Source organism: Channa argus, chromosome 4 (assembly GCF_033026475.1).
Source record: "Channa argus isolate prfri chromosome 4, Channa argus male v1.0, whole genome shotgun sequence".
In the NCBI taxonomy this organism is placed as follows: Eukaryota; Metazoa; Chordata; class Actinopteri; order Anabantiformes; family Channidae; genus Channa; species Channa argus.
The window spans coordinates 17,991,781-18,016,216 of NC_090200.1; the positions used below are offsets into that span (position 1 = coordinate 17,991,781).

General features: G+C 37.3%; 3 protein-coding genes across 7 annotated transcripts; 1 reads left to right on the forward strand and 2 right to left on the reverse strand.

Moving 5' to 3' along the window:
* Positions 1 to 248: 248 nt before the first annotated feature.
* Positions 249 to 11,035, reverse strand: LOC137125844 (uncharacterized). Of its 4 annotated transcripts, none has more exons than XM_067501959.1 (20): positions 10,825 to 11,034; positions 8,891 to 9,028; positions 8,682 to 8,788; positions 8,484 to 8,592; positions 7,992 to 8,108; positions 7,840 to 7,901; positions 5,992 to 6,144; positions 4,592 to 4,783; positions 4,388 to 4,488; positions 4,162 to 4,302; positions 3,861 to 4,044; positions 3,416 to 3,515; positions 2,997 to 3,118; positions 2,873 to 2,904; positions 2,203 to 2,315; positions 1,930 to 2,075; positions 1,679 to 1,773; positions 1,518 to 1,596; positions 1,330 to 1,438; positions 249 to 872 (listed from the first exon to the last, which is right to left on the reverse strand). In XM_067501959.1, the coding sequence occupies exons 1-20, from the start codon at positions 10,919 to 10,921 to the stop codon at positions 799 to 801; spliced, it is 2,271 nt and encodes a 756-aa protein (XP_067358060.1). In that variant the 5' UTR covers positions 10,922 to 11,034; the 3' UTR covers positions 249 to 798. The 4 variants fall into 4 exon arrangements, with proteins under 4 accessions (XP_067358060.1, XP_067358061.1, XP_067358062.1 ...); XM_067501960.1 differs by having other exon boundaries at positions 10,797 to 10,928; XM_067501961.1 differs by lacking the exon at positions 8,891 to 9,028.
* A 1,936-nt stretch (positions 11,036 to 12,971) lies between these two features.
* Positions 12,972 to 16,780, forward strand: LOC137126282 (zona pellucida sperm-binding protein 4-like). Its single transcript, XM_067502873.1, has 8 exons — positions 12,972 to 13,995; positions 14,281 to 14,465; positions 14,565 to 14,662; positions 14,756 to 14,916; positions 14,999 to 15,185; positions 15,652 to 15,799; positions 15,879 to 15,954; positions 16,035 to 16,780. Exons 1-8 carry the CDS (start codon positions 13,014 to 13,016, stop codon positions 16,172 to 16,174), a joined length of 1,977 nt encoding a protein of 658 aa, XP_067358974.1. The 5' UTR covers positions 12,972 to 13,013; the 3' UTR covers positions 16,175 to 16,780.
* Positions 16,781 to 21,410: 4,630 nt separating this feature from the next.
* On the reverse strand, positions 21,411 to 24,289 carry tmem263 (transmembrane protein 263). 2 transcript variants are annotated; one of them, XM_067500065.1, is made up of 3 exons: positions 24,160 to 24,289; positions 22,717 to 22,778; positions 21,411 to 22,431 (listed from the first exon to the last, which is right to left on the reverse strand). In XM_067500065.1, exons 2-3 carry the CDS (start codon positions 22,772 to 22,774, stop codon positions 22,133 to 22,135), a joined length of 357 nt encoding a protein of 118 aa, XP_067356166.1. In that variant the 5' UTR covers positions 22,775 to 22,778; positions 24,160 to 24,289; the 3' UTR covers positions 21,411 to 22,132. The 2 variants fall into 2 exon arrangements, with proteins under 2 accessions (XP_067356166.1, XP_067356167.1); XM_067500066.1 differs by lacking the exon at positions 24,160 to 24,289 and adding an exon at positions 23,743 to 24,120.
* Between the last annotated feature and the right edge of the window lie 147 nt (positions 24,290 to 24,436).

A 24,436-nucleotide genomic window follows, 5' to 3' on the forward strand; every position in this document is an offset into this window, starting at 1 on the left:
AAAAGGTTCATGTTTGCATTATATTTGCATTATATTGCAGTTGATGAAAGTTAAATTATCTTCTTTGCATGTCAGGTAGGGTGCATGTTACTTTACAAAGCAAAAAGGCAAATGTGTCCTCAGAGGCAGTTATGGCTGCAATGTACATTATGTTTTGTTATTCATGTCTATAGAAACAATAAAAACAAAGGCAGCTTTTTTTTCCAGAATGTAGCATTGACAAATATTGTATTTACTCTCTTGAACTATAGGGCACAAGTGTTTAATTCAAAATGACATTATTTCATTGACTTCAAAGACACTTTTACAATTTTTAACATTTTTGTGCGTACAAATGGATTACAACAGTACCTTAAAAATGTACATTATTGCAAATGCATTCTCTTATTATTCTGCATATTCTCTCTAGTAGCTTACAGACTGTACATTTTACAATATTTGGAGTGATTGTGTAGTCACAAAGTATCTACCTGACATTAGTTTTCAAGCTTTGTTACCTGTATAATTTAGAAAATGACTTCACAGACAAAATAACTAACAGTTTGTCACCCTGGTTAGAATTTATAAGCAGTTTACAAGCATTAACACTACATAACATACTGTGGTTCTATGTAACTTTCAACCACAATGTATTAAAATATTGTACTGCTTATGAGTGCTAAACATCACACTCCAAAAAAAAAGTGCACTTCATGATTACCAGATGATCATTTAGTTATAATCATGTTTGCATATCCAATAAAACAAACTTGATATAAAATATAACCAGGGTGAAAAAATCCCAGATCCATGCTCAATTCAACAGCCTGCTGGAGATGGAGCAAAGTAATAGACAGCTAAAAGGATGAGGTACACAACCACAAGAGCTGTACCTGAGAAAAACAAGACAACAGAAAAAATCGAGTATTTGAGTAAGTCAGTGGGTCAGATGTGACATTTATTACCATAACTCATTGATGTTATTTTAACAAAATAGCTACATTATTCCAGGCACACTTAAACTATCCACAAAATGATTAAACTGCCCTCCTAGATGAAGCCTTTACAGTGAGAACACTGAACACAGACTTCAGAAGTAAATGCAATAACCAAATTCACATATTCTAATCACATATTCTACACCTTAATTTGCTTTATTTGTCTTGCAGGTTTCATCCAACAAGGCTTATGAATCAGCAAAGGGACTTTTTTAACAGTCCCTGCCTACAATATGACACTGATATAACCACAAAGTAGACCAAATATAATTTACAATCAATCAGTGACAAAGATTTTGTAATATGGTTTACACACAAGTTACACTGTAAAAATCTTAATGTCTAAGCTTACCCTGAAAATAATCAGACTTGCCATCCATAAAGATATAATTGACTAGAATCACACTGAAGATGCTGGCCCACAGGTGCACGTCACTGAATAACAGCACAAATCCCACATCCTAGGCAAAGCAGAAGGTGTTTGATTACAGAAACATTTGGAATTTATAGAGGAGATATATGTAAAGAAGGGTCTCTTACGTAGAAAGCATTAAAAAAGACCAGTATTGGAATCTGTAGCATGCAGACCTGCACAGCAATACAGCTTCCCACCTCCAAGCTGAAAAAAAAAGTTGAGATGATTTAGATACAGATATAGCTTTTAAATTGGTGTAACACCTTTTTATTAACAAATGGTTTACCTAAGACTGATGTTGTTTTGTAGTGCAAACTGGACGCCATTAACAATCTCTGGAATCTCAGGAACCATTGCGAGAACTGTCACACCAATGAAGTACTGCAGATAGTAATAAGTTAGCATGGCTGGACAAAAACACTACATGAAAAACTTGCTAGGCATACTTCATTAGTTTCTAACAGTATAATGCATGTTATAAACATGCATTGTAATGTTATTATAGTGTTTTACTACAACACCAAACTTCTCTCTGACCAGCGAGATGTTGGGTTGGCTCAGTATGGGCTGGATGTGTTCAGTGACAAGATCGGCACAGGCAGATGTGAGCACAGTGGCCATTATGAGGATGACCAGAGACCTCCACCGCGACCAGTGCACTACTGCTCCATGGCTGCTAGTCACTGCACAGTAACATGCATAAAAAAATTATATAAGTTAAGACAAATTAACCCTGACTGTTCAATAGCTCATAGTGCGATATTGCAGGGTTCAATTATGTGTTAAATGTGATTCATGAGTGATTCATACCCTGTCCTTCTTCAACATGGATGTTGTAAATGTGCGAGTGTGTCTTAAGTGTAAATATCAGACCAATGATGTAGGCAACTGGCAGTAGGGCAGAGACCGAGTACACTAAAGGTCTACCAACAGAGACATAATAAATGGGGAGACAAGCATACAGTTAGTGTATACAAAGGTCCACATGATAATTTTTTTCCAAGTACCTACTGTACCTATCTTCCAACCCATACATTTTTCTTAGTTTGTTGCTAGACTTATCACCGCTCTGGCTGATAATAATTTCAACTGATCCCTCAAACAACATCGAGAGGAACCACCATTGCATATAATGTCAATCTTGCAATTATTTTCATTGGTAATGCAACTGACAGCACTGACAATTTTGAAAATTAATTGGAAATAATCTGAGGCTGGAACAAATGAAGCAAACACGGGCACAATGGTGAACTCTAAGATACCAAAGCCTATTTAATGGCACAACAATAAGCCTCAGTTGACAGCACATTGACTATTGTGAAATTACAGGTAGATTACATTAACATTAGCATGTTTCAAGTTTCTGCAAGTGATTGTCATATTATAATGTAAGTTATTGGAAAAAGTACCCTGTAAGATCCACACCAATCTACAGTCATAATATGTAACAGTCAGAATAAATATGAAAATAATTCCTTACTCAACATGTCTTTGGAACAGTGTACCATTATTCTGTTATAGAAAGCAAACAAAAATCACATTATACATAATACCATGCATGAAGGTCATATATTGCTAATTATATGGCTGCTGACAGTCCTGACCAGATCATAGTGGCAGTTGTGGCAGATAAATGTTCCGCTGCTGTTGCCTCCAGTGGAATTGGTGCACGCATCACACACCAGGTTCCCATAAGCCTTGGAGAACATTGTGGGGGCAAACACACCTGCCGTTGACAGTTAAGGGTATAATGTATTCTGGTCAATCTTTTATTGTAGTTGATTTTCAATTTTAGTCAGGCAGTTGGTTCTGTCCCTGACAATATATCCAGAGCATAATTTCATCTCCAAATATTGCATGTAATCTCTCCTAAAATTTATGAAACCATTTAAGGTTTTACATTAAGAACTGTAGCTGTACGAATTGCCTGCAGGTGGTGCAACTGTTAAAACCTTTACATCTACTACTTGGCACTTCAAAAAATATAGATGGGATGATAGCATGCCAAGTTTTGGAAACTTGCCTCCCACAGAGATGAAAAGCAAGGCAGAGCTCACTCCTGTAGATCGACTGTTGAATCTCTGCTCCCTGTGTTTCAGACCACCGATTATCATACAGATGCCCTGAGAGGAAGACAAAGCATGAATTTTTTTCAGATTGTACACATTCAATTTTTTTCACATTTGAAATGATAATTTCACTATACCAAATAAAGCCTGTGGGAAATTTGAGTCACAATACGTTGAGGAATTTTTTTATTTGTGCTGCTGATCAACAGTTAGTGGCAGTGACGCACCAACAATGTAACTATTTGCCAATAAAGATAAATACAAGATCATAAAACTTATTTGCAACATGAAAAAAATTTGTTATGCTTATTAAGAAAAAATGCACTCAACTCATTTGTTAACCTCAAAATACTTCAAAAGACACTTAATGTAAACAACACTTCTCATTTAGTGTCTCACAGGAATAAAGAGGATGCATCCAAGCAACGTGCCAGTCAAAGCTGCTTTTACGACCTCCTGCAGACATTGGCTGCCTGCCTTGTGTCCTCTGAGCAGGGCTGTGATGTAAAAGGTCAACTCTGTGATAGAGCCAAAGCTGGCATTCACCACCGCACCCACAGCAAAGTTACTCTGGGCTGAGATACTGCAAATGCAAATATGACCAAAATTAAGAAAAATCTGTGATAAAATCAAAAGGTTTACTGTTTATTGCATAGTCACTTAACAGGTGTATTTTGACATTATGACTAGCAGAGCTTACCTGGCGATGCCCATACCAATGTAATAAGACAGAGGTATGATGGAGCAGATTGCTATGGCGAACTTCACTTCAGAGCTGGCGAACTGGTTTTCTCTGTCAATGTATCCAATCACCAGGGCTATTATTACAAGAGGGAGGAGGTCTGCGGGGGGTTGGGTCAAAGATGGTAACAGGTCTTCATATGATGCACACTAACACACACTTTACATATAATACTTAAAGGATATTGACAGCAAACACGTTAATCCCATCAACGGTGTATTTGTAGTAGTACCAGTTTGCTGCATGGTAGCAGCAGAGCAGTGCTTTGGTCTCACTGCCTTGATGCTGAGGGTCAGGTAAAGAAATACACATGGTACATGAGCATCAAGCTAAAGCTGACTTATTTATCCAGGTTCATCTCCTGGTAAAGACTAATTCTCTGTCTTGCCTTCCTCTGTGAGCAGATGGAAACAGAAACATCCTCAGGAGGTAAGAGAAGAATGACACCCAGTGTCCGTGCATTCATCTTGGATACAGGGATGGTAACAACAAGGATCCAGGATAAGAAGCAGGCCAAGAAGTGGATGATTACTAGAGGAGGATATCCCAGCAGCAGCCACACGTAGGTGGAGTAACGATGCTACCCAAAAAGAGAACAAAATCATTTACTGTATAACCAATGCTTGATTTCCATGTAGATGAAAACATACTCATTGTACAGTGGTGTGCATTTATGTTCTATTCCTATGTTGCTTTTCGGTTGTAGCATAATTACCCAATCCCAGAGCGGTTTATTTGGCGCCATGTGTTCTGGGATTGAGTCATTATGCTGCAGCCAGAGGGTGAGGAACATAGTCATAGAAGCTAGGGTTACAATATGTAACCATCACATAAATAGTGCCTTTCAAAAGTATTCATACCCCTTGAACTTTTTTACGTTTTGTCACGTTACAACTACAAATGTAAATGTTTTTTAATGGGATTTTAAATGATAGACCAACACAAATTGGCACATAATTGTGAAGTGAAAGGAAAATGATAAAAGGGCTTTTTAAAATCTAATACAAATAAATATCTGAAAAGTGTGGTGTGCATTTATATTCAGCCCCTTTACTCTGATACCTCTAACTAAAATTAGCTCCAGTGGAACAGGAGTTGTCTTCAGAAGTCATCTAATTAATAAATCGACTCCACCTGTGTGTAATTTCATCTCAGGATAAATACACCTGTTCTGTGAAGCCCTCAGAGGTTTGTTAGAGAACATTAGTGAACAAACAGCATCATGAAGTCCAAGAAACACACCAGACAGGTCAAGGATAAAGTTGTGGAGAAGTTTAAACCAGGGTTAGGATATAAAAAATATTGCAAGCTTTGAACATCTCACATAGCAAACATGTAAAAGAAGGTGCTCTGGTCGGATGAGACCAAAATGTGTGGTGGAATCCTAACACTTCACATCACCCTAAACACACACAGGGAAGTTGGTCAGAGTTGATGGGAAGATGGATGTAGCATAATACAGAGCAATCTTGGAAGATAATCTATTAGTCTGCAAAAGACTTGAGACTGGGACAGAGGCTTACCTTCCAGCAGGACAACAACCTTAAACATACAGCCAGAGCTACAATGAAATGGTTTAGATCAAAGCATATACATGTGTTATAATGACCCAGTCAAAGTCCATTGAGAATCTGTGGCAAGACTTGGAAATTGCTGTTCACAGATGATCATGTAAAATCCCAATAAAATAAATTTACATTCGTGGTTGAAAGGTTACAAAATGTGGAAAAGGGTATTAATACTTTTGCAAGGCACTGTATTGGAATTTCTTTAAATGTGTAAAGTTACCCAGTAGGGAGTATGCTGAGGTTGTCCTGGCATCTCTGGGACGAGTGCCTCTGTAGGTGAAGGCAGCAGAACTGGTGAGTTTTCCTCTTCACTGTTGGTGTTGCACTCACAATCTGGTGCATGCTCACAACATCTCCTCAATGTATTTCCAATCTGGATAAATGCAACCAGGGGAAAGAAAGAACAATGGGCCTCATGCAAGAACCACTCATAAAAACCGATTTTCCCTTGATGCAATGTTCACGTTAATTAACTGGTCATAAACAGAGACTTCTTTGTGGGGGGGGAATACACTTGACTTCAAAATAACAGTGAATTCATCTGATCCAATTTGGAGTGACATAGAAAGTTATTTAATTAAATACACATACACTGTTGTAATTTCTTGCAGCCTGAACCGTTCCCTATTTATTTCTGTCACATCACTGCTTTGATCACATAACTGAAAGATGTAGATCTATTAAAATACTTTAATAGTTTTGAGTCTTCTGTTGTTATTGTCTGACTTTGACTTTTCTGACTTTTATTATCTGACTGAATTTGTAGTGTTTTTTTTTCTTTCTTTGATTATTCACAGTAAATTTACACAGAAATTTTGGAAAGTGGAGCAGGCAGCCTTATATGGCAATTTTAGAGTTGCCAATCATGGTAATAATAAAATCTCTTGGAAGCACAGCTCCACATACACAAGTGTCAGTCATTAGTCTGAAATGAAAAACTAGTTCCTGCAGTGAGAGAGCTTAATAAATCCCATGGGTAACTGAAAAAACTAAATAAAATGTTCTTGCATGAGGCTTAATTTCTATTATTACATATAACATAGTCATTCTTTCTTTTTTGCTAAAATCATAACAATGTTACCAACTCCATTTAGGTACTTTTATATACACATTGTATAAATAATAAAACACAAAAATAATACACATAAACTATAAGTAACACAAGGCTTAAAGGTCGTTAATAGAGACAATCTTTAAAAAAACATATCAGAACACAATCTGACATGATGGTTGGTTGTTCCACAGATTAGTTGGAATGCAAATTATTATTTGCACCCCTAGCCTGTATCTTACAGAAATTATAGCCCCTTTCTTATAAAATTGTAAAAAAAAAAATAATAATTCATGAACATAATATTTAATATACATTCAGCTACTACAAATTTTCCTTCATCATCACAAGTAACATAACTGGTAAAGGAGTGTATTAATAAGAAAGGGGAAATAATAACAAAATCACATCAGTGCAGAAATATGCATTCCCTGTGATAAACCCTCTAGGTACTTAGCTTAACATGTAAAACCAGGTGTTTGATCTTTAAAAAAGAATTGTTAACACTTAATGCTTAATGAGTGGCATCATGTGTGTTAAATTTGCTTGCTCTTTAAATTTTTCTGGTTAGATCTACAGGTGCAGTCGCAAGCAGTTTGCTGAGAGTAACAACAACAGTGGAATGAGGAAAAAAAGTCCTCACTAAAAGTAAGAAGTCCTCACTATAAAACCCTATAAAGTTAAGATGGATGTGAAAAGTTTAGAGATACCAGTAATAACTGTGAAGACTATAATCAAGAAATACAAGAAACGTTGTCACAGTTTTCCAAGAAGTGGAAGTGAAAAAATAACTTAAACTGAAACATCTAAAGCATCTACAAAAGTGTACTGATATAACAGGTTGCAGCATATGGCCTGCAGTGTTCTAGATTTGTGTGTTATTCAGAAAAATAAGACTTCTGCTTTCATGACCACATGTCTGTGAGAAAATAAGGAAACGACACAAAGTATTGTGCATCTACCTTATTGCAGTCACTGATAAAAAAGAAATGTGAGCTATTCCAATCCCAACAATACCTTGTGGATCGTGTTGCCAAACGGCCACAGGAAGTAGAAGGACAACTTCCAGCAAAGCTTGCCTGAAAAGAGAGAGAGAGAGGAGGGAACCAATAAGTGAGAGAAAATCGAATAATTAAAGGGAAAGACCTTCTGCTGGTTGTCTCACCTACCATAGGGTACACCAGTGACAGTGATGAACATAAGTATGCCGACCAGGAAATATACCAGAGAGACCCACCAACCAAAGAGAAGCACATACGCTACATTTCCACATGTAATGAGGCGACCTGGCAATCAAACAAAACAACATTACTGCAAGTGTGACAAGGTGTTCAGCTGCAACATTAATAAGCTGTCTTTATGTAATTCATGTAAATGATGATGCTGGGTGATTACACCTTAAACAAATAACCAGGTTAACACAAAGGTTAAAAAACAAAGATTAACAGTACATTTTTTCGTAGTTAGTAAAAAGGCTCATTTATGACCTAAATGACGATCTTAAATTATAAATCATAGTGTTCTCAAATGTCAGCAATTACTTGTTAAAAATGTTAGGTACAAATATAAACCCTGTCTTAGAAAATGAGGCCCACACTGTAATAAGCCATAATTATTTATCAGCATATAGCTTAAACACTACATAAGGTGAACAACTGTACCTGACTCTGGCTTGATGATGTTCAGTTCAGAGTAGAGCTCCTTCACGACCTCTGACCTGTCTTCTAAGGGACGGGCTGTTACATGGCTCTTCCATTTTCTAAAACCAAACTGAGTCACACAAATTAAATGTTGATGTTGCCACCCCTGTTGAACTTTACCTACTTCAATTTGGGGCAGAACACCTTCAGATTTCTTACCCTGTAGTTGTTAACCAGTTTGTTGGCTTCTACTTCGTTCTCTGCTCTGATCGTTCGCTTGCTTTGAATGTCCTCCCAGGTGTCATCACAGACATTATGACTCAAACCTCAAATAACAAGTAACAAAATGACAAGTAAGACTCACCAAAAACATACGTAGGTATTGCTATTGAAAGAAAAATCTAAATGAGCTCGTATCCAGTACCCACATGTATGTGCAGGACATATTAAGTTATGCGTAGATGGAACACAGCTGTCTGATGAATTGAATTGTTGACCCCCACACAGTTGATCATGGGTCTGGTCATGTTTGTAACCTGCCTGCATATCATGCTCCCATTGGAGATCTGCAGCACCAAGCAGGGAGCTAATTATTCAGTCATAAGTAAAACACGTTTAAATGGTAGAAGAAGATGATGATTAGTCATCACGATGATAGAATTTATACAGGTAGCAGTTTACATAGGCATCCCACAGAAAGTACATACATACTGCACGTGCTGAGACTACTGTGTACTAAAAACACAAATCATAGGGTTATTATGTTAATGTAGGTTTAATCATCAGGCCATTCGTAATGTACTTTATCATTTCTGTACAGCAGTGACTGTACAATGACTTTTAGATTTTAACATACTAAAGAGACAGACATTGTGTTTGAACCAGAAGATCTTTTAGGCAGTTAATCAATCACACAATCAGCTGTTTTATTTCTAACATGATGAAAGTTTTATTTTAACATCATTAACATTTATAGGTGGCAGCAGGCATCTAAGAAATTACAAAAAACACTGCAAATCACTATCACCACTGCTATCAAACAAGACTCTGACTTGAGAACAACATCCAAGCTTATTGATGTGTTGCTCGTCTATGTCAGTAAAAAATTAATGGGACTGTACAGTCCAGCCCATCAGCCCTGCACAGTACTTTAAGTAGAAAAGGGTATTTTTTTGGCACAAGTATTGTCCCCTCCGCCACAGCAGGACTGAACATTATACCCGACTGAGTGCATATGTTGAGTATGGACAAAAAGTGTTTCTCTCTTCGAAGCAATTACTGCCTCTAACAACAGCTGGATTTGTTCTGGAGGGACACCAGAGGCATGGTTGCAATTAAGGTTAAAAACTGCCTCAGGTCATTCATTCATTTGTATGCAGACATTGTCTCGACCAAGACACCACAATAATTCTCCAGATACTGACAAAGTAAGCATGATCTTGCACAACTTCCTCTTTTTTAGTAGTTGAAACACTCAACAAACTTTTAGGTTTGTTTCCTCTTTCTTTTTAGCACTTTGTTTCCTGTAATATGCAGTGTTGATGATAGTGTTAGTGATGGTGTACTGAAAAAATTTATTTAATTCCACACTCACAGGACGAATGGACTTCATAATTTTTGTGAAACATTTCAACACCTTGGGATAAAAAAGTCATACATATCAAGAAAGACAGCTAATTCGTTCATTGTTTTTGAGGTGAGAACAGACATAAATGCAAGTACTTAGAACATAAATTCAGAAAATGCTGCTGAGACATAATGATGCTGAAAATCTGGCATAGCAATGAAACAATTATTACACTAATCCATCAGGTAATTAACTACTAATAATAAGGTCCATGGGTAGGGTGTATAAAACGTCCAGGCAATGTAAAGCACATACAATAGAAGTGTCCAACCTCTTAATCTGCATTGTCTGAATATGTCTAAGCAGTAGCCTTATAGTTTGGACACCTGAAGGATGTCTAAACATTTGAATTCCAGCGTCACAAGATCGTATGCGTGCTCGCGCAGACACACACACACAAACACACACACTCACGTTTGTTGTTATTAGTGCCATTTGGGTGTTTTCTATTGACTGGCATTCATTTCCTGAAGACTTACCCTAACTTTATCTAACTAATAACGTGGTCCACTCAGGTTTGGGGAGCCACCATGTAACCAGCATGTACACACGAACCTGGGTCAACCACTAAGACCTGAGTGTGTGTCCCGCATGCAGCCACTTGTCCATACCAGCTGTCATTGGCACAACATCCACTGTTTACAGTAATCTATTTTACTAGGAAGAACACTGTCGGCTTGATATAAATAAAGATTTGTGTTGCTCACAGGCTAAAAATTAGCTTCAGGGGCCCACCTTCGGGATGTTCAGCCGGTCTCCTCCTGCGGCTGCTCGTGTGTGGGCTCTCTGTGGATGATAGAGACATGTCCGCCGGTAAGATAGTTCGCGACATCAGCCCATTAATCTGAGTCGCACATTTCTTCGACACCTCTGTTATGATTCTCAGAGAATTATACCGCTGGGTAATGTGGGAAATGTAGGCCACCGAGCTTGTGCTCCTTAAAGGTAAATCCACCCCAAGTAAATCTGTGGCGTTCAAAATAAAACGGAGCAGTACAAGATTTCAGATTCTTTAGTTGAATACAATGAAAAAATATTCAGTCAAATATAGTAAAAGCCCTGACTTCAAACATCTAGTAACAAAGAGATCAGCAGTCTGGCAACAAGATATTGTATATTATTATGAAATACACATAAGTAAAAACAAACCCGTCATAAAATAATGAGTACATAAACAATATTGAAGGAATAAACAAAGAAATTTAAAATAACACTTTATTTAACCTTGTAAGAACTTTGTACAAAATAATTTATATATATATATAGATTGTTGATTGAGACAGGTGACAGTGGAATTACACTGATTATATTGATTGCCTATGTCATTTATTTTTTTCAATTGTGAATTTCAGGACATGTTTGTGGGACAAAGCAAAAGTAATTTTACACTCACATGTTGATGACATATTGCAATTATGATTGATGTCATATTGTAATCACTGGCAGGTGACAGGTTTTTGTTTTTTTGCTTGTGCTCATGTAGTTTTCCACTCTTTCTTGGTCATATCCCGGGAGCAAAAAAATGAAATGACTCCGTTTTAACCGCAAGTATGCCACTTATGTGCCTTTGTAACACGAAACACGATGGAATCAAAGCCACAAGGTTGAACAAATAGAGAATCAAGGATGGGGAAAAAAACATTCTGATTTGTTTGTTTAAGATTTTGTCAGCCAGCTGCCGAAGTGGCCATTTGGACACTTCAAAATAGGCAATTAGGTACCAAATTATTTTATAGGTGTAAAGAACAGGTATCACATTCTTCCAATGTGATACCCATAAACATGGTTAATTTGGGGAAATAAGCTTAAGAGTCTCCCATACCAAAGTTTTATATGTGTTCTGAGAAACCAACTAAGGAGAATGTTCTGTGCCGTAATATTTAGTAAAGTTTATACAGCAACTGTAGGCAACTTTTTTGAAGTAGACTTCTGAAGAAAGAAAACATACGTAAAATGTCATTTAAAAATGGTTTGATTTAAAACATCTTAGTGGGCTAGTTGCAAAGACCAGATAAAACAGTTATAACTGAGTCTGGGTCAAAGTGTCCAAAAAGGTGCTTGTGTACTGGGTTTATTTTGGACACAAGGAACTTTATATTGTGTAATATTTTGGTTCAAGATTTTTTATTTATTTTTTTGGTAAATAATTAACATAGATTCCTTCAAGAAGCAATAATTGGAGAGGTTTGTTTTGAAAGGCCTAACTACAACTGGCAGGTGCAATCACAATTGGATGAGACCTTAGGTTCGCCAGAATTTGATCGGTTGCTTAAATTGTCTCCATTAACTTACATTGTGAAATTCATCAAGTAGCATATTTGAGGTTCGGTAATCCTCTCAGTAATATGGCTCAGAAAAAGACTTTCAACGCAAACTCTCTGCTACTGCAATTACCAGTCTATTATAGCAAGTCAAAACATTGAAGAGCACTTTGGCATATTATTGCAAAACCTGGGTAAAAACAAAGACAAGTGCTAACTAAACCATATCAAGTCCTGTACATTGTGCACTTGCAAAGTAAACATATGGTGACAAATCAAGATTGAGGGCCATAAAGACCTTCAAAAAGGTTTTTGTGACCCACATGTTGGACTTGCAAATAAATACTTGTAATGTCAAGTTGTTCCTAATTCCACCAGATAGGACACATGTATCAGCACCTTGTACAAACCATTCCGTTTGTCTTGTGAAGTTGCCAAGGGCTTTTCAGATCATTCACATGAATAATGCAGAAGAGATTACATAATGTACACTGCAGTTTTAACGTTGTTGTTGAAAGATGGGCAGCCCTGATTGGTGGTTATTTGGCTTTATAGGTGGAGTTTATAAAACATTAATTCTATCAGGTCTAGTCCTCACATATAAATGTGGCAGCACACGCATGGTACACTTGGGTAGGGTCCAGGTCAAACTGCTGAGAAGTCATGGGAGAACTCTGGAGTGCCACCTCTTTAGTGTCACTCACACTGCTGGGCTGCTTAGTTGGGACCGAGGTAGAAGCCCAGCACTTTTTTAACTCTGCACAGATGCCAAGGACCAATCAACCTCAACCAGATCTGGGTTCAGAGGAACAATGGTTTCCACCAGGATATCCACCTGAGCCACCTCTTCAAGCGGCACATAATGCACCTCCTTTGTTTCCATATCCTGGAGCAGCAAAGGTCCCACCTCTACCACAAAAACCTAGTAAGCCTCAAGATCCTCAATTGCCATTCCATCCATCTCCACCAAAGGTTCCTACATCTCCTTATTGGCCGCCGAAACCATATCCACCAAATGTTCCTCCATCTCCTCATTTTCCGCCGAACCCAAATCCACCAAATGTTCCTCCGCCGAACCTACCTCCACCAAATGTTCCTACATCTCCTCATTGGCCACCGAAGCCACATCCACCAAATGTTCCTATACCTCCTCAACGGCCACCAAAGGTTCAACCTGTACCAAACATTCCTATACTTCCTCAGAAGCCGCAGGTCACAGCCACTCTGCCTCCAATGACTCCTTCGCAAGGGCACCCTAATGTACCTCCACCAGTCGTTGCTCATTGGCCACCAAACCAACTTCCACCAAATGTTCCGATATCTCCTCAATGGCCTCCAAATCTTCCATCACATCTTCACTGGCCAACTCATCGGCCACCAAGGATTCCTACATTTCCTCATAAACCCAAGGGCCCAACTACTCTGCCTGCAACGGTTCCTCCCAAACTGCCACAACAACCGCAAAAACCTACATTGCCCCAGGTTCCTGTCACTTTCCCTCCCCCTGCTACTCAACATCCTATTCAAAGTTGTGATGTGGCACACGGTCAGAGAGTCCCATGTGGACTTGCGGGTATCACTGCTGCTGCATGTAATGCTATTAGTTGCTGCTTTGATGGCCATCAGTGCTATTATGGAACAGCAGGTAGGGTTTTGGCTGTTATTGTTTTCCAAAGAGTAATGTAGGAAAGATCCTGCCTATATTGTGTAAAAATGGCATTGTGTCTTTAGTAGATAAAACAAATCCTTTTCTAAACTCATAAAATTATACCAATCAAAATAGTACAGTAAAATGTTGTTACATTAAATTGTATGTTTCCATACATGAGGCTAGTTCACCCTGAGTAAATCCTTGAATCCTCACAACTTGTTCTTACATTATTTTCGTAATATCTAACAATTCAATTTAACAATGTTTTTGTGTCACCAGTGACGGTTCAGTGCACCAAAGATGCCCAGTTCATTGTGGTAATAGCTAAAGATGCCACTCTGCCAAAGATTGACCTCCAGTCAATCTCACTGTTGGGAAACAGTCAAGGCTGTACAAGTGTTGACTCTAATTCAAAATTTGCCATCTACCAATTTCCTGTTACTGCCTGTGGCACCACAGTTACAGTAAGACTGTGATTTTCTGTACTTTTCAACCAATTAAGACAAGTTTGAGAGATTTTTATCTCACCTGCCATTGTTTTGTTTTGTTTTTTCCTTTTTTAGGAACAGCCTGGTGTTATAATTTATGAGAACAGGATGTCTTCCTCATATGAAGTGGGAGTTGGACCCCTTGGAGCCATCACCAGGGACAGCTATTATCAGTAGATAATCTATCTTTACATTGTCTACAAGATGTAAGTGAGTAAATAAAAATTCTGAAAATAAGAAATGCAACATCATGTTTCTCTTTTCAGATTGATTTTCCAGTGTAGGTACATTGGCACTTCTGTTAAAAGTGTGGTTGCACAAGTGTTACCATTACAAGATCCTCCTTTACCAGTTGCAGCTCTGGGACCCATTACAGTGGAACTAAGATTGGCTAACGGTCAATGCCAAACAAAGGGCTGTAATGAATGTAAGTGTCTGTCAACCTGGCACCATTGTTGTGTTTATAATTATGTTGGCTGCCATATTAACTGACAACTGTTCTCTCACAGTGGATGTGGCCTACAACTCCTTCTATACTAACTATCCTGTAACCAAAGTACTGAGAGACCCTGTGTATGTGGAGGTTCACCTCACTGGAAAGACTGATCCCAACCTAATCCTAACGCTTGGTCACTGTTGGACAACCACAAGTCCTACTCCCCACAGTCTGCCTCAGTGGGACATTCTGGTAGATGGGTAACTAAAGTGTCCAGTTCAACTTTACATTTACACCTGACTTAGGTCTGCTCACTGGGAAAACAGTAGAATATAATTTCATTATAATCTTGTATAGTGTGTATAGAAATGTATAGTCTGACCTTAGTTTTGATGCTTAGATCCTAGAAACCAGGCAGCCCTGCTCAAAATATATGTAAACAAAATATTTAAAGCCAGATAGATAGATAGATAGATAGATAGATAGATAGATGGATAGATAGATAGATAGATAGATAGATAGATAGATAGATAGATAGATAGATAGATAGATAGATAGATAGATAGATAGATAGATAGATAGATAGATAGATAGATAGATAGATAGATAGATAGATAGATAGATAGATAGATAGATAGATAGATAGATAGGTAGATAGATAGATAGATCATGATCCGTTTTATCTTATTGTCACTACCTTAAACTAATCCCTTGCTCTCCCTTCAGGTGTCCATATAAGGATGATCGCTACTTGTCCTCATTGGTCCCAACTGGTCCCTCTTCTCATCTGGACTTCCCAACTCACTACAGGCGTTTCGTTTTCCAGATGTTTACTTTTGTGGATCCCACCTCACTAGCACACTTGAAGGAAAATGTAATAAATACATCAGATAAGCAACAACTCCAACAAAACATTTTTGTATTATTCTACCAACACTGTTTTCTATGTTCAGGTGTACATTCACTGTAGTACAGCTGTGTGCACTGCTGCACCAGGCAGCTCATGTGAGCCATCATGCGGCAGGAAAAGTAAGTGAGAAATCCAAAATCTGCAGAACACAATAGGAGTTTCTCCTTAAATCTGACTGTGCTTCAATGTCTTTGTATAGAGAGAGATGCCAAGGCTGCAGACAAGAAGAACACTGAGCCAAAGGTTGTGGCTTCTATTGGACCTGTGATCATGGGGGTCCCTGAGCAGCAAACAGCACAGAAGGTCAAGCTCAATAATTTGGTTGAGAACATTCGGTAAAACATTTGTAACATTAGCATAATTCAGGTATTTGTGCTATGAAAAAAATTACAATGTAACATACTTATTTGTAATGTTTCCAAAGCCAAAGATAATACAGAACAATCCTCAAAGTCATGTTTGTAATAAACTGGCTATGATCTATAAAAGATATTACTCTTAATAGATTGTGTTTGCATATTTTATGTGTTCTGTGTTACAGAGGTGTGGACTTTAACTGTAGTTTGCATTGCAAAACGTGTTTAAATTATTTTGTTTTAGATCCACAGCGCTTTGTGTTAGGGTTTCAAACTACAACATTAATAACATATGTAAATCAATCAATCAACAATCTCAACAAAATTTACATTTAAAATGAATTTAAAAAATGAATTAAACTTCACAAAGACAGTATGTATGTATTATTGGATTGGAATGCATGTGATTGCATGGGATTTCATAAATGTATGTACCTAAACCTGGTGGTTTTAAAACAGTACTTGAAAAGAGTGAGTGCTTATTCATTCTTAGTGTGGATTGAAACCATATAGCGCATTAATATATGATACATTTGGGAAATCAGTGTCATTGGAATAAACATGTACTGTTGTTATTTACTGCTGGTATTAATACTAAACTATATAAGGGCACTTAATAATAAAATATGTAAAATAATTACAATTTTAATTCTATTGTATTCTATTGAAATATTTAGTTTAAAATTTTATATTTTCATTTAAACTCCATGTCAGCTTATTAGGCTGTAAACAGTGAATGTACCAAGCGTAGACAAGCGATACAAAATATAATATCTACAAAGCTTATAATAATTAATAAATGTCCACAGCAGTGAGTTTACAAAAAAGGAAATATTGAGAAAAACATAATTACGTTTGCAAAAAGTAGTAATAACACATGTTTCAATTTATCGTATCTTCATACACAAGTTTGTAGGTAATACAAAATGCATAACCGGATATCGTATGTGTACTAAACATAAATCTATGAAGCAAAGTTGAGTGCAAAACTTCACATCCTCTTTTTTTTAAGAAAAAAAGAGGATGCAAACTCTTGCACCCAACTGTATTCTGAAAATTACTTTTTTTAAAAGATACTTTTTTAAAAAATTATGAAATTGATTTTTTTTCACATATTTGGTCAGTTAGAGTTACAGTCCCTCCGCTGTGGCCCTGGGAGGACATCCTACTGTTTGGCCAGGCCATCAAGTCATTAAACAAACCAAGCTTTGCAAAGCTTTGCCGATTTTATAGACATTCATAAAATCAGCATTCCAGTTTAAAAATTACATTGTCCCTTCTGTAATCTGTGAATTGATTCAAAACATAACATAACATCTTTCAGTATAAAAGGCTTGCAATTATAGGAAACATAACAGCCTTTCACTTTAAAAATTAAAGTGAGAACTCTCAGTCTTCTCTACAGAGGTGTAGCATTGGCCTAAACAACCTCAAAGATGTGAACACTGAAGATCTTTGACTCGGCTGTTATTCACTTGACTAATTAATTCTTAAGATTTGCATACATTATTCCACTAATATCTTAATGTTGACATAATGATGTAAACACAAATATAGACACATGTGCACAGTTGGTTTTATGTATCTTTTTATTTTTGTGCTAAATCTGTTTAAGTTAACTGTGTAAATGTTTGACTTAACCAGACCTAACCATTAGCCTCAGCTAGTTGCCTACAGCTAGCAGCTACAGTACAGTACAGTACAAATACTTAGTAATATATAGAATCATATTTAGAAAGGTTGTCCTAGACTTCCAGGTGTATTTTGGCTGTAACAAACATTTACAGGATGTTTTTCTTGCAGTGAATTTAAAGCAACTCAATAAGTATTACTTCAACTGCAATATGTCAAAAAGTAAAAATGTTTTTAGACTTATTAGAGCTGAAGTAAATATAAGAACTTAACTTTGTTACAGAGTTTAAGAAAAAAAATCAATATTGTATGTTTGATTGCACTATCAAAATAAACATTTGGTCACAAAGTTTGAGGACACAAAGCCCTTTAAAAGGTTTCTGTGACCCAAAAGTTGCAATTATGGATGAATATGTTAATGCATTCACGCATTCTCATCCCCTTGTTCCAACTATACAACTAATACTGTAAAGTTGCCAAAAGGCTTATCAGAGCATTCACATGAATAGTATAGACACATTATATAGCACACGCTGAAGCTTGAAATTTGGGAGGCCTCAACTTTCCACACTGTTGGGCAGCTGGGACAGAGGTAGAAACTCAGGATGCATCATCAACTTGGCTACTTAAGTGCTACTTCGGTAGGTACGTTTTTAAAGGACTGTCATTCTCTCCAAAGAAAAAAAGATTTCCCTAGTTTCCTTATTGTATACAGATTAAGTAAAAGTACAAAGTATTACCATTCCAATATACTGAAAGTACAGTACCAAAAGGAACAATACTTCTTAGTTGTTTTAGAATGTTATATATGATAGTAATTGATTATAATTATTCATGCAGTAATGTGTGGATATCAGCTGAGAAATGTGGTTGCTTTGAAGCCTTTCATGACAGCTGGTATCTCAATAATACATCAGTGTTTTGAGCTGATTATATTTCATATCAAGAATCTGCATCTGCAAAGAAACTAAATGCAACGGGGTAACATTACCATTAGTGGTCTTATTAAGTGAAACATTTGAAGTGGTACTGGTTGCTAGACACATTTTTTAGACCAATACTTGAACTTTTACTGGATCATTGAGTTAGTGTACTTCTACCACCTCTGCACACAGTGTATCACATTTTGCTGTGTATAGTGCTGTGTAGCTGCAGACTGTTCAGAATGGCCATGCTGACACTTGTCCTCCATGACAACTAAAGGTACTAAGGTACTATATAAAAAAGTACTTCACTAAGAAAACAAACACTACTGATTATAGTAATTATGGCAAAGCATGTACCGATAATAAAACATAGGGGTTAAAGATCACCAAGATATTGATAAAAGTGGTGCTCGGGGCAGCTGTAACTCAGTTGGTAATGCAATTGTCCAGACCACAGGGTCAGTGGCTCAATCCCCAGTCCTGGCTATGTATCGAAGTGTCCCTGAGCAAGCCACCAAACCGCAAGTTGCTCAAGTGAGCACCTTGCATAGTAGCTACTGCCATCGGTGTGTGTGTGTGTGTTATTGAGAAGTAACATTGTAAAGCTTTGAATAAAAGCGCTGAATAAGCACCCATTTACCATTTATACACTGTATGACCAGAGGGGTGCTTGACCTCTGATGGTGATATGTCACCATTCATTAGTTTTTATAAAACCATTATATTTTATATTAAAATTAACAGGTGGTGTTAATGGTAAACGGTCTGTACTTTTCAACATGTTGGTACCCAAAGCGCTTTACACTGCTTCTCATTCACACTCACAATCACACACCCATGGGGGAGCTGCTATGCAGCTGGCCAACACTCACCGGGAGCAACTAAGTTGGGGTTCAGTGTTTTACACTTCAACATGTGTCTCAAGGAGCGGGGAATCAAACCACCAAATGTGGGACTGTGGACAACCACTTGACCTCCTGGGCCACAGTCGCTGTTGTTGCTAATTGGCCAATACAGTATTTACATCAAACACTAGTAAATGAGTGTAGTATATAAACTGTAATAAGTAAAACCTGCTTCGTATAAGGGATCTCATATAATGAGCTCTGTAATTAGAAGGCTTTATAATGACTAGTTTTACTGCCATTTCTTCATTGATTATGATAACTGGTGTAATAAGAACAGGATGTCTTCCTCATGTGAGGTTGAAGTTGCGCCCCTTGATGGCATCTCAGGGACAGTCACTATAAGCAGGTGATTTGTTGTTGTTACAATTAAAACAAAGGCCCTGCAAAAGCAACACAATGCCACATCTCACCTTTCAGATTGCTCCTCCTGTGTATGTAGATAAGGACTTCTGTCATATTTATATCTCTCATGCTAATGTGTCATCACTTATTGAAATAAAAACATTGATCCTCATTATGCTTTGTTCCATCGTCATCGACTTAAGCCAATTTCCTCTGCACCCTAGTGTCCATATTTGTCTAACTGATCCCACCTCTAGTCTGGACATCCTATGTCATTTCATTTCACAAATATTTACTTTTGTGGACACCCAGCTATAAAAGTACTGCAACAAAATATTTTTGTATTGTTTTGCCAATTCTTTGTTCAATTTACGTTTATTGTAGTACAGCTGGGGGAACAGTTGCTCTAATAGCTCATGTGCGCCATCGTGTGTCAGGAAAAGTAGCAAAAGAATGTATTATTTGCAGAACCCTGATACAATATGCCCTGAAAGCTGACCATGTTTGTACCTGGTTAGATTATATACGAATCATTCATGGCATTCTGAAAAAACAGTAAATCAAAAGTAGTAATAGTTAATTTGCTTTTACCTAAGTGGGGTTCATAATTGTTTTTCTAAATGTTTCCTGTAAACTCTATCTTAATGTAAAACTGACTAAATTTCATTTCATCTTAAGGTTTCCTTGTGTGACCTCGAACAGCAGGCGTACTGACCATTATAAAATTATTTCAAGCATTATGATTCTTAAATATATTTTATACATATTTGTAGTTTTAAGTACATTTAGCATTTTAAACATATAAAGGATTGATGGTAAATTTAAAAAAAAAAAAAAAAAAGAGTAATTCGACTGCACTGTTTCAGAGAGCAAACACTGCAAAATTTTGTCAACTATGCATACTTTCAATTAATTACAATTTTAATATTTTGGGGGTAGTAAAAAGATCTTACTTTCCTTAATTGTATTTATTCTCTAGTTGCATTATTTGTCAATTCACTTACTTTACAGAAATTTACTTTAAAGACAAATCTAAAACACACAGGTGGTGTTAATATTATGAAGAAAAAGGGTCAGCATGGTGCTCTCGTCCTTTTTAAATAGGGAACCACCTCCTAATAATCCACTTCAGTAGGACTCCATTAATCACTATGAACTCAAACTGAATTATCTCCTGGCTTTCAACTTAGAAAACTGAGAAATTACAACCTCATATAAGTATTATTCATAACAAAGCTGCTGTATTGATTGGATTAGACTGTACAAGTTTAACCTAATGAAGTGGCCAGTCAGCGTATATGCGATATGATTCCACAAACTTAGGACTCAGTTCCTACAGGAGTGGTAAATCAATAACAATATAACTAGAAATAAAGTTCATCAACAATCAAAATACCAACTTTCATACAGACATATTTCATATTTCTTTAATAAACTGGATTCTGTATAAAAAAGTACAAGTTGCTTTTCACCGAGCTGAGAATACAACCAGGGCCACGTGGTTTCAAAAGGAAAATTTTAACTGGATTGTTCTTTGTTCAAGAGTGAGCAAAGGTAATCAACTAAACATTAAGGTGATTTAATCATACATACACATTTCCAGATCCCTTTCAAAATCTTCATCAGCTGACAGTTAAAAATTTCCAACCCCCCAAGAAACACATTATGCCAGTTACAGACCATCAGTAATTAGATTGTCTTGCAAGTTTAAGTGCATTTGATATCTCACCTGTTCTCCTCTGGTACAAAAGTCAACTAATGTGAAAACCAGCTCATGGTGAAAACAATATTGCAACATATTCTCAAAATAAAGCACTGACATTTTATCTGAACAATCGAAAAGCCCTTGTGATAACTGTTAGGTGTGTTGTAATTTAAGAAAAAAAACGTTTGAGTCTTTGATAATTGTTGCTTTTTAGGTACTTGCCACATAATGTATGAACGTGGTTTTACCAACACAGTATAACAAACAAACAAAAAAAACAAAAACAAAAAAAAAAATAACTCACCAAGCTGTTTACACTGAACATTAGGGTCCTTTTTGCTCTTTTCCTGCTCACAAACTCTCAAACAAGTAAACAGTTGAAAATTCATAGAAGCCTGCTACGTATGTTCACTTTCCTTTTCTCCCCATCAGTCAGACTTGTCTTTCTTCTTGCCTCCTCCGATGGGTACTTTGCTGACCACTGCAGAGCCAACAGCAGTCACTCCTCCAGCTACAGCACACGCTCCTCCTTTAACCAGCCCCACTCCCATCGCAGGGACAGATGCTACGGTGGTGACGGCTGTCTTGGTGAGATCTAGACCCTTTCCTCCTATCCAGGTCACGCCACCCACTGTTGCTCCTAAAGCCCCCTTGGTGGCACCATATAAGCCCCCCGCTAACCTGCTGAACATGCCGGGCTGTGTCTGTGGATGATCCTTGTTGTTTTCTGGTTTAAAAAATAGCAACAACAAATAACCTTTTAGATTCAAGATTTCATTGCCATATTGCCTGAACTATTCACAGACCTTCCTGCCTAGTTTGGGCCTACCCAGAAAATAATCTTAAAAGGATAAGTCTGGCATTATTCTACATTTTAACTCTAAAACAACAAGTTTAGTGTCAAGACTTTCTGATTTCTCCATTATGCCTTCATCTCTGTATTTGTTGTAATCTTTTAAAGTCACTTATTAAAACATTTTCCCTGTCACAGGATCTTTGCAACTAAACTTACCTGTAGCTAATGGCTCATCTTTGAGGTATGCAGGCATGTCCTGCTCCTCCTGACTCATCTCTCTGGGAAAAACAAAAACAATTACCAGGAAAGAGTGTTTAACAATGTTTGCAAAATAGATTTTTTCCCATATTTTTCTTTGATTCCTTTCTTGTATGTTAAGAAGATATAAGTAGTAAGTGTTCAATCCATAAAAACAAAGGTGAATCAAATATTCCACAGACTAATTAATAGTCACAACTTGTTCTACCTGTAACACGTGAGAGCTGCTTTAGCTTTTACAATGTGGTTTTGATATGGTGTAAATTCATTGGCCATATCCCAAATACACGAGGTGTGTTTTGAATAGCGGCAGTCTACAGAGAACACTTTCACTAAAAGTCAAATGACAGGGCTGTGAAAGGCACACAGTGTGCAAAGAAAAATACACAAGCTCGCATAGGGTGTGCTGCTACTTCTAAAACAAGGCAGACCTGTTCATGTTGTCACAGAGCTGTAGGACAGGTTAAAATACATATGGCAAGGACACAATTACTAAACTTAAAGCAACTGATGCTGGCAAACAACAAATTAAACATTTAGCCTTAATTGCTATTGACAGAACACCACAGCAATAAAGTAAATATGCAAGGATTAACTATGTTGACGCAACCCATATAACAGATGATAAGCTTCCCTGGGCGGTATGAGCCTTGCTGGATGGTTGCTTTGTGTTTTACTTTAATGTGATTTTGTTCTGTAAATTATGCTATTTTAGAATTGTTATAAGAAGTTGGGAAAACAACTTGAAGCGTCTTGAAGTTAGCTAGCGATAGTCAAAGAAAGACTCCTGCTACAGCTGTGGTCACGCTAAATTACCAGGCGAGTAAACAACACTAATTAGGAAATTATGCTGCACATAAAACGTTAGCAGGGGTGAGGCTAATCGGCTAAACGCCTGGGTTAGCTAGCTTACAATATATAACGCTAACCTGATTAGCAAAGTTAGCAATGAGTTAGCTAAACCCAAAACTGTGCCGAGGTTACCTGGACGTTTACTGAAGCTAACGCTAAAGCCAACGTAAAACCACGTTAATGGCAGACACTTGCTGAAAAGTTGATCAGTTTCTAAGTGAAATAGTTGCTGTCGCCCTTTCAGGAAACAGTAATTAAAAAACGTGTTGTTCAGCGTTTACTATCAACGCAGAAAGCAGCTTAAGAGTTGCCAGACTTGTCTAAGACAACCCGAAAAGACACGTCACTAACGTCCACAAACACGTCACTCCAGCCTTTTTTTCGTCGACATTTAGAAACATAAACCGTTAATCTGCTCCCCTGGTAACACTGGACGGGGGTTTGCTTCGAATAAGGTTGAGGTGGCAAGTTAACATGTCTTAGTTGTTTCATAAAGTTAAGTAGTAGATCTAAGGACTGGTTCCTATTAAACAAACCAGCAGCACTTACCTTGTTTAGTTAACAAATGTGCTGTTCTGTGTGTGTTGGTCCTAAAACCCACTAAACAAGTCAATTTTCTGCTTCCAAGCTTTGTGATAATGTAGCTGGTGCTCATGAGGCAAACTTTTGTTGTCTCTCTCTCTCTCCTTTTTTTTTTTTCGGAGGACCTCAGTCTCCACCCAGTAAAACCAGAGGTTCATATTGTCTGCAGACTGGAGCTCCAGCTGCTGGCTGCTTTAACAAAAACACCCCTGCACATACAAGCGGTTGGTGTTGTTTGTGATCA

Bases quoted from the DNA above. Each gene is read 5' to 3' on its own strand.
- LOC137126282 (XM_067502873.1), top strand. From the start codon at position 13,014: ATGGGAGAACTCTGGAGTGCCACCTCTTTAGTGTCACTCACACTGCTG. The intron at 14,466-14,564 runs GTAAGACTGTGA...TTCCTTTTTTAG, and splicing joins CCTGTGGCACCACAGTTACA to GAACAGCCTGGTGTTATAAT. The intron at 14,663-14,755 runs GTAGATAATCTA...TTCTCTTTTCAG, and splicing joins ACCAGGGACAGCTATTATCA to ATTGATTTTCCAGTGTAGGT.
- tmem263 (XM_067500065.1), bottom strand. From the start codon at position 22,774: ATGAGTCAGGAGGAGCAGGACATGCCTGCATACCTCAAAGATGAGCCA. The intron at 22,432-22,716 runs GTAAGTTTAGTT...TTTTTAAACCAG, and splicing joins AGATGAGCCATTAGCTACAG to AAAACAACAAGGATCATCCA.
- LOC137125844 (XM_067501959.1), bottom strand. From the start codon at position 10,921: ATGTCGCGAACTATCTTACCGGCGGACATGTCTCTATCATCCACAGAG. The intron at 7,902-7,991 runs GTAGGTGAGACA...CTCTCTTTTCAG, and splicing joins TGTCACTGGTGTACCCTATG to GCAAGCTTTGCTGGAAGTTG. The intron at 1,439-1,517 runs GTAAGAGACCCT...TGCTTTGCCTAG, and splicing joins TCTTTTTTAATGCTTTCTAC to GATGTGGGATTTGTGCTGTT.